This window comes from Brassica oleracea, chromosome C1, assembly GCF_000695525.1.
Source record: "Brassica oleracea var. oleracea cultivar TO1000 chromosome C1, BOL, whole genome shotgun sequence".
Taxonomy (NCBI): Eukaryota; Viridiplantae; Streptophyta; class Magnoliopsida; order Brassicales; family Brassicaceae; genus Brassica; species Brassica oleracea.
In genome coordinates, this window is record NC_027748.1 from 41,014,548 (window position 1) to 41,023,526 (window position 8,979).

The following is an 8,979-nucleotide window of genomic DNA, read 5'->3' on the forward strand; positions in this document are numbered from 1 at the left end:
TTATCTTGTTAACGGTTGACTAACTTCTGTTAGAGTCAATGTAGATTTATGAACGTTTTAAGAAGTTCAGGTAGTTTTTCTTAAATTATAATTAAATTGAGGTCGGTTTTGACACTAACCATTTGTTCGGGTCCTATTTGGCACGACTGAGAGTGTTGGGGTCGAAATTGGCATTTTTCCACGTATATCAAAACGACGTCGTTTTATCTTGTTAACGGTTGACTAACTTTTGTTAGAGTCAATGTATATTTAGGCACGTTTTAAGAAGTTCGGGTAGTTTTTTTGAATTATAATTGAGTTGAGGTCGTATTTGGCACTGATCAATTATTCAGGTCGTATTTGGCACGATTGAAATTGTTGGGGTCGAAATTGGCACTTTCCCCAGTAAAAGTGTGGGGTTTGGTAGTTGTTACGTTTTAGAGTAACTTTGTTGATATAATTTACTGTTTCTTTATCTTATATTTCAACATCGTTGTTGCATCAACATTTGATTTCAAGTATGTACTCTACATATTGTTGATTAGAAAAATGTTTGATAAGATCACAATAGATGATGGTGAAAGAACTACAACACATAATTTTAACCACAATGTATATGAGTAATGACAGACAACTGAACATGTTGGAGCTCTTTTAAAAGACTGAATACATATATTGCAAGAAACTGCATGCTATGAGATTCAAATGTCAAATTAATATAGAATTAACAAATTTTGCATTGTTAATGCCAGTAAGCATATGATTCTCTATCAGACTTATTTTATGATAATTTATAAAATTATCATGAGATCTGCAATGGGGAAGTTAGTGAAAGGGAACTTGGGAGTCACCAAGGAGATTTTCCCAAATTTTCTTGGAACCTTGATTACATAAACTTAATGAAAAGTTTAACATTTTCACACATAAAAATACAGTATCAATTAAAAAAATCTTCGGTTTCTTAAAAGTGGTCAAGTAAATTGTAACATTTTTTTTTTTTTGATTAACCTAGGGGTATCCCAGGCCCATGGAGAGGCCCAGACTAATCCCTAAAGGGAGGTGCAGCCCACGGATAGATCCTCTCTCCGGGTATTCAAATGAGCCGTAAAGCATAGGTCCATATCCGTGTTAGGTGACCAGGATAATTGTGACTTAGTTTCGCGCAACAGGTCGATCGAACCTGAAACGTGTTGGCGTCTCAGTCCCGTCTCCTTACCACTCGACCACGATCACCAAGTCTTGTAACACTTGTTGAACAACCTTAAACCTTGGTAACTTAACTTATTTTCTACTAACACAACATTTGTCGTGTTGCTTGCACCAAGTGGGTTAATTTTAAGTTAACGGTTTGATCCCAGTTTTATATTTTCTACAAAAACAACTTGAACATTGTATTCGACGTGATATAATTTTATTAACCAAGCATTGACAGCCTTATGATAAGAGGTGGATTTGAGAAAAAAATGTTGTTCTAAATTTAAAACTAAGTTATTGATGTTTGGCCGAACAAAGATAGAAAAATGTCTTAAATCTTATAAGAGAACTCAGAATCGAATTAGTCGTCGATACTATTTTTCTGAAAGATTCGTTAGTTTTTGGCAAGATACCATAATTAATAAAAAGAAATTGATATAGCTTACCCTCAAATATCACAACTTCATTACAGTTTTTAGAATAGAAGGAAAAGTCAAAGTTATTGGATACTCAAAAGGTCAAAAGTAAACAGACTTCAACGACTTATATTGGTCCAACTCCTACCCTACTACGAGAAACATCCCAAACGAGACAAAGCTGTCATATCCTTATATACCCCCATCATTTCATTCTGTAGAATTTGTTCTATGCACCGACCTAAAAAAGAGGTTCTACGAACTTTGTTTAGCATATACAGTAAGTATCCAATAGAATTCGTTTAACGAAAGCCAACTTGAACTCGATTTAAGAGACAAGTTATGAAATGGTCTTAACTACAATAATAACAATATATTTTTATATAGAATGTGAATGTGGACTCAAGTCATGATTATTGCAGAAAAACAAACTGGAACTGGGCTCATGAGTTATTTTTCTCTTTAAAATATAATGTTGTAAACTTGAATTATATATGTCACTAATCATCCAACTTAAAAAAGTTCACAGACCTTATAAGTATTTGAATATAAACTCTTAATATTGAAAAATAAATAACTTAAGCTTTGGCTTTGGTGGAGCTTAATTACCAAAAACAGATTACAACTTGTGCACATTTTAAACAAAGATGCAACAAGCCATGAACAATATGCACATTTTAAGCTTTGGCTTTGGTGGAACAATGAGTATTATATATATGAATTATTTTATGTATTATATGTTTTTACATATTATGAAATAATAAATATTTATTGAATAACTAAAATCAGTATTACATATATAATTAACTTGGTGCGACCATATAAATCAATTTTATTAATCTAAAAAATATTTTTTGTTTCTATTTGATAGGAATTTATAATTAAATTTAAATGATATTAACATACATAGTGTATTTTTAATATTAATGTCTATTAAATGATATTTTCTACTCATATGACTTTTTGATCATTTGTATCATTTATAGCAAAAACTTTAAATTATTGATAACAAAATTTTCATTGCTGGATTAATAGTTTTAGTAATTTATAGTTGTCAATGTTTGTTCAAATCTTTTATAAAAAATTGTTCAAAATAAATTTTAAAACTAAAATATTTATGTATTTTATATGGTATATAGTTTAATTTAAAACGATATATATATATTTATATATTTAATCTTAGTAATTAATTAAATTAAAATTTTTACTTATATTATTTTGTAATCATTTTATTTTGTCATAACAAAAATTTTAAACTATGGATCACAAAACAATTAAACCATGGATCACAAAATTTGAATGTGAGACTTTTAACAGTTTAGTAATTTATAGTCGTTTTTAAAAATTCAAAATATAATATATTCAGAAAATTTTAAATTTTATTATATGGTTAATGTGGTTGTTTAATTTATTTTAATAATTTAAAACTAAACAAATATGATAGAAGATACACTATTTTTTATCAAATCTTTATTATTCAAAATCACTGATTGTTTAATTCATATATAGTTTAATTTAAAATGGTATAAATATATATATATATATATATATATATATCTCTTTTAATCTTAATAATTTAATAAATTACAATTTTTATTTATATTATTTTCTAATCATTTTATTTTTCCATAACAAAAATTTTAAACCATAGATCACAAAATTTAAATGTGAGACTTTTAACAGTTTTAGTAATTTATAGGCATTTAAAAAATTCAAAAAATAACATATTCATAAAATTTTATTATATGGTTAACGTGATTTTTTAATTTATTTTAATAATTTAAAACTAAACAAATATGATATAAAATACACTAATTTTTATCAAATCTTTATTATTCAAAATCATTGATTGTCATATATATTTTAACAACATTAGGCAATTTCGTAACTTTTATTTAAGAAAATAATAAAGAACATTAATAATGCATTTACGGTGAGTTTATTAAAAAGTTTATTATATAATTAAATGAACCAACATATAGTGATAACACGTGGCTACAAAAATAAATTGTAATGTTTTTCAATTAATATATAGGAGATATGTCACTCACTAGTATCGTAATGATATTTATTTTCTCTAATATTTTATTTATCAATAAAAATTCTATTAAAAGCATGATAAAAAACAAGCCAAAACACACTTCACTTCATAGTTTTTGTGAAAAAAGAAAACCGTACACTTAATAGATCAAAGCCTCAAAATGTGATACTACTGACGTTTATTTGGGATAATAGTAGTATGCTTGGAGAGAGTTTCAGCTTTAGTTGAAGTCTGGTTTCTCAGGGTAAGTGCAGCCAGACCTCTGAATCACTACGTTTGAAGCGTAGCATCCCGCCCTGACACACTCCTCGATCGCCTTACCATGCACCAGCTGCGAAAGAAACCCTCCCACAAACGCATCACCTATATGAACCACAAATAAAAAGTGGTCAAACCATGATCTGGTTATTACAACTTGACTAGGGTTTGTGGTGTTTAAAGTCTTAGCTTCCACTGTATCTAGCGGCAGCCTAGGACTGAAGGGTACCAAACTAGAGCTCGTGTGAGAGATATGGTCTTATCATGTACCTGCACCGTTTGTGTCAACGAGCTTCTCCTTGGGGAGAGGGATGACTGGGTACTTCTTCACCTTTCCATCCTCGGCGACAACCACTGGATCTGCGCCTTGTGTGATCACAGTAGTCCTCTTGTATGTTCCGGTGGCTTTAGGCAACTGAGAGATCTTGATTGCTATTTGCTCAACATCATCGGTCTGTATAAACACAACCACAAAGATTAGCAACAAAGCTGTCTTTGTTAAAACAATAAAAAAAAAAAAAACAGGGTGAAACAAACCATGGATGTTTACCTCCCATCCGTGAACCCTGGAGAAGGTTCTTGCCTCCGTCTCATTGCCGAAGACATAGTCCATGTACCTGGTTAGAATCGCATGCATGAGTCTTGCTTTAGGAAACTATAAGATGGAATAAGATTAGGGTAATGCTTACGGCAGGCACTTCACTTGAACGTCTTTGAAGAATTCACAAATGAATGGAGCAGAAAGGTTCATGGTGAACACCTGTCAGTTAAGTAAGAATCCATCATCAGAGATCTTTCATATAGAAGATGACGTTTTGGTGAAGGGATTATATCTTTGTGTACCTTGTTGTTTGCAGCGGCGTGCTCACGAACCAACTGAATAGATTCTGGTGACACCGTGAGGAAGAATCCAGCAATGTAGTAGAACTTGGCCTTCTCAACTGCCAAGGAAAGGAAAACAAATGTGAAACTATCCAATCTCAGAGTGCAAACTCAAGGTAGGAAAAGATGAGTTTATTATTACCGAGAGCCCAGTTCTCAGGCTTCTTTAGGTGTTCAACCTTGTAGCAATTAGCAGCAGAAAGATTCGCAATAAGAGACCTGAGAAAAAAAGGAAACATACATCAATACAACTCCCTAGAAGAAAATCTTTTGAAGCTAATAATGATAAGCAAGAGAAAGAGAGCGACCTTTCTCCACCAACAACGCAGACACCGCAAGTTCCTGTACCTGCTGACTCATCTTCATGATAGTGGACCTGCATACAAAACAGCAGCAAATTAAAAGCAGAAACAAGCTAACACTTAGCATTGATAAACAGAAAGCAAAGACTGACTCACATTGACACCAGCTGCTGTGGCATCCTTCTTCATTGCCTCACCGTACTTGTCCTTACCAATGGATCCCATGTAACTGGTTGCCCCAGTGATTTGAAGCATCCACTGTAGTGTGGTATAATTCATTTAGCAAAGAAGTAGTAACTCTATGAGAATAAGGACGTAACCATCACTTTACCTGGGCCACTTTGATTGAGTTCTGTGTAGCACCTGAAAATAATCAAAACGAATATATATCATAATCAAACAAACACCAAGTTTCAAAAAAAAAAAAAAAAACTAATAATTACCTCCAGCAATGTATTCGACAGTGAACTTCTCGCTCATCTCATCGTACCTAAGAAAAAAAAATCACAGTCATAACAATCATCAGACTTTTGTGACAGCATTATAAACTTGTCACATAAAAAAAAAATCCAAATTCTATTCTTGACTTAAATCAAGATTCCATTTATCAAAAGGCTACAAAATTTACTCTTTGATTGTAATAAAAAAAAGTGTTCATCTTTATTTTTACTTACATGGGCAAATGTTTGTCTTCGGCGAGAATCGCATTGTTCAACTTGATGTCGTATCTGTCAACCATTACAGAGGAAAAAACATTAGAGATCAGAGGAGTATCTCTACGTAAACAATCAAGATCGGAACGAGAACAATCTGGAAGAGATGGATCTGATCTGAGCTTACTTGTTGAGAAACTCTTGGTCTACGACGGCGGAGACGTCGAGGAGCGGGTTTCCCATTCCCAAGAGGATTCCATCGAAATCAGAGGACGCCATGGATGATGATGATGATGTTGTGAAGGAAAGAGATTCAGATCTGGTAAAGGGAGGACACTTCTTCGAGTGGGGTTCGGTTCAGACAGTGGAGAGAGTGCGAGACTGTTTATATTCGTCAAAACTCCAAAACGGCACGTAGTTCAAATCCAAAAACAATAAACGCCGCGCAGTCTCGGTTATTAAGTATAACATTTCAAAATTCATAAAAAACCGGATCCGGTCGAACCATTCAAGTTATCATAACCGGCCAGATTCAAAATTCTCAAATTCAGATCTAACTAACAAACGACGAAGAGGACGAAAGGTTGCACAGTGTTCGCTCTCTCGAAAAAGGCAATCCGACTCCGATCTTGTATTCCGGTGATCGTTGCTCACCTTGACTCTTCGATTACGATCGCTTCCTCAGATCTTCAATCGTACTTCGAAATTTCGTTATTGTGATTCAGTGCATTGTAGAGATCTGTATTAGGGTTTGTATGGAGCTTTGTATCGATCAATTCGTGTTTTCTTTGATTTGAATCTGAGATTTTGATTGGTGTAATCACTCAAAGTCATCTGCTTTTTTTGTGTTTGCAGTGGCAATGTCAGGCTTTCACGGGACTAATGTAAGTGCATATCCTCATTGAACATTCTTAGCATGTGATTCTATCTGCTAAAGCCACAATCTTTAGCATGATCTGTGGATCTACTGACTGTGCGTATTACATTGAATAAGGATTCATGTCCTTTGGTGAAGAACATTCTTCTTCTAGACTCTGAAGGGAAGCGTGTGGCTGTCAAGTACTACTCCGATGACTGGTCAACTCATGCTGCCAAGTTGAGTTTCGAGAAACTTGTCTTCTCCAAGACCTCTAAGACCAATGCTCGCACTGAAGGTAAACACCACACGCACGTATGATTCATTTAAGCAATTTTTCTTTCATGGTCTGTGTATATACATACTGTATGTTCTAGTCGCTTATAGATGTTTGTTAAGCTTGGGTTTAACATTTATGTGCAGCTGAGATCACACTGTTGGACAGTAATGTTATTGTGTATAAGTTCGCCCAAGACCTTCACTTTTTTGTTACTGGTGGCGAAGATGAGAACGAGCTCGTCTTATCTTCTGTTCTTCAAGGCTTTTTCGATGCTGTTGCACTTCTTTTAAGGTATTAGCTAGACCTTATAAAATAATAATCGAATATTTCCTTTATTTAGTAATAAACGATCTCAACAGTTGATGTTTGCTGCATCTCCTTTTCCTTACCAGGAACAATGTGGAAAAGATGGAAGCCCTTGAGAACTTGGATCTCATCTTTCTCTGCCTGGATGAAATGGTCGATCAGGGGTATGCAGCAAGTCTAATATCTAATCCCTACACAGCTTTGATATACTGAGTCTTAAGCTTATTGATTGTTTATGGCTTGTGGAATATGTGTTTAAGGGTGGTACTTGAAACGGACCCTAACGTCATTGCGGGGAAAGTAGCAATGCAGAGCACAGAAGCTAGTGGTTCACTCTCTGAACAGGTGATGACATTATGACCAGAGCATCTTCTTTATAGTCTTTGATTTAGTTTTGGATCACTTGGGTTTTGTGTGTTTGCTTAACTTAAAACGTCGCATCCCTTTTACGCTTTGGGATTGCAGACATTAACTCAAGCACTGGCAACAGCTCGGGAGCATCTGGCAAGAAGTCTGCTTACATGAGTTCTCTCATATGCATGCCCACACCTAATCATAATCAGAAGCTTATGAACAAGAACTATGGCGGTCACATGTGCGAATTTTGTTGGGCTCGTAAATGGGCCTCTTACTCTTTTGATTTGTATCAATTATAGTCCATGTGTTCTTTATCCTTTGGACCCATATTACTCTTTTGATTTGAATCCATCATTTTGTGAACTCTCCAGAAAATTATTATAATTCGCCTGGTTCATAATTTTTAATTTTATTATTTTAATTTAGATTTTAAATAAAAAATAATTCTAGAATAGAAATAATTAACATCACTTGTCAAATAATCTAAATTATATTATAAATAATGATTTATGTAAACTAATTTTGAAATTATATAAAGAATAATAACGTTTGATAAATTATTATTTTTTATTTATAAACTACATAATATAATAAGCACAACTCTTTATAATTTAAATTATTTAATTATATATAAAATAAAAAGTAAGTCTAAAGCTAATTATTATCATTTGCCAAATAACATAAATGATATTATAAATATTAGTGATAGCTAATTTCAAAATTATAAAAAGTGTAATAATATTTGATCAATTTTTTTTTATATTTATATACAACATATAATAATAAATAGAAAACAATTTATAGAAATTGATATAATGATTTCAAATTCCTATAAAAATATAGTAGTATCTATAATAATTATTAATCTCTTATAATGTTCATATATATTTAATAATAATTAAGTTTTGAAGATTGGACAAATTATATTTAACGGAACATGTGAGGACTTTGATTTAAAAAATGTTTTGCATTTAAGTCAAATAATATACTGAATAATGTAATGTTATGATTGAAATTAATTTTAAGATAGATTTTTGGTTTATTGATTGTATGTTTTGTATTATTATTTAGAGAGAGAAATAAATATTTGGAAATATGTAAAACATCAGGAAACAATTAGCAAAATTTTAATTAAAAAAAAATGAAATGATGACGAGAAAAACAAGAAGAGTCTGAAGAAGATGCATAACATGTGTTAGAAAAGTTAATGTGATGATTACATATATAATTTCACAAGCATTTGTTATTATTAAATATTCATCAGTTATTTTTACATCAAATTTATGAAAACCTTATTACTAATTTCAAAATATCTGAAGTTATAAATTATATTTTTAATATTTCTAATTATTATTCAAAATTTATGATATTGCATACATAATATATATATATATATTCATACAATATTTATATCCGTGAATTCGCATACAACTACCTAGTTTACATTATTTGGGA

At 32.0% G+C, this 8,979-nt stretch overlaps 2 protein-coding genes across 4 annotated transcripts; one reads left to right on the top strand and one right to left on the bottom strand.

The window, feature by feature from the left end:
* Positions 1 to 3,630: 3,630 nt before the first annotated feature.
* On the bottom strand, positions 3,631 to 6,151 carry LOC106302967 (adenosine kinase 1). The gene is made up of 12 exons (XM_013739379.1): positions 5,913 to 6,151; positions 5,747 to 5,800; positions 5,516 to 5,562; positions 5,404 to 5,435; positions 5,229 to 5,330; positions 5,079 to 5,146; positions 4,913 to 4,989; positions 4,732 to 4,829; positions 4,578 to 4,648; positions 4,439 to 4,505; positions 4,159 to 4,342; positions 3,631 to 3,993 (listed from the first exon to the last, which is right to left on the bottom strand). The coding sequence occupies exons 1-12, from the start codon at positions 6,002 to 6,004 to the stop codon at positions 3,851 to 3,853; spliced, it is 1,035 nt and encodes a 344-aa protein (XP_013594833.1). The 5' UTR covers positions 6,005 to 6,151; the 3' UTR covers positions 3,631 to 3,850.
* A 117-nt stretch (positions 6,152 to 6,268) lies between these two features.
* LOC106343602 (coatomer subunit zeta-2-like) lies at positions 6,269 to 7,924 on the top strand. 3 transcript variants are annotated; one of them, XM_013782866.1, is made up of 7 exons: positions 6,269 to 6,364; positions 6,581 to 6,609; positions 6,720 to 6,879; positions 7,005 to 7,152; positions 7,254 to 7,331; positions 7,428 to 7,512; positions 7,633 to 7,924. In XM_013782866.1, the coding sequence occupies exons 2-7, from the start codon at positions 6,586 to 6,588 to the stop codon at positions 7,690 to 7,692; spliced, it is 555 nt and encodes a 184-aa protein (XP_013638320.1). In that variant the 5' UTR covers positions 6,269 to 6,364; positions 6,581 to 6,585; the 3' UTR covers positions 7,693 to 7,924. The 3 variants fall into 3 exon arrangements, with proteins under 3 accessions (XP_013638320.1, XP_013638336.1, XP_013638327.1); XM_013782882.1 differs by having other exon boundaries at positions 6,272 to 6,478; XM_013782873.1 differs by having other exon boundaries at positions 6,272 to 6,474.
* The last annotated feature ends 1,055 nt before the right edge of the window (positions 7,925 to 8,979 follow it).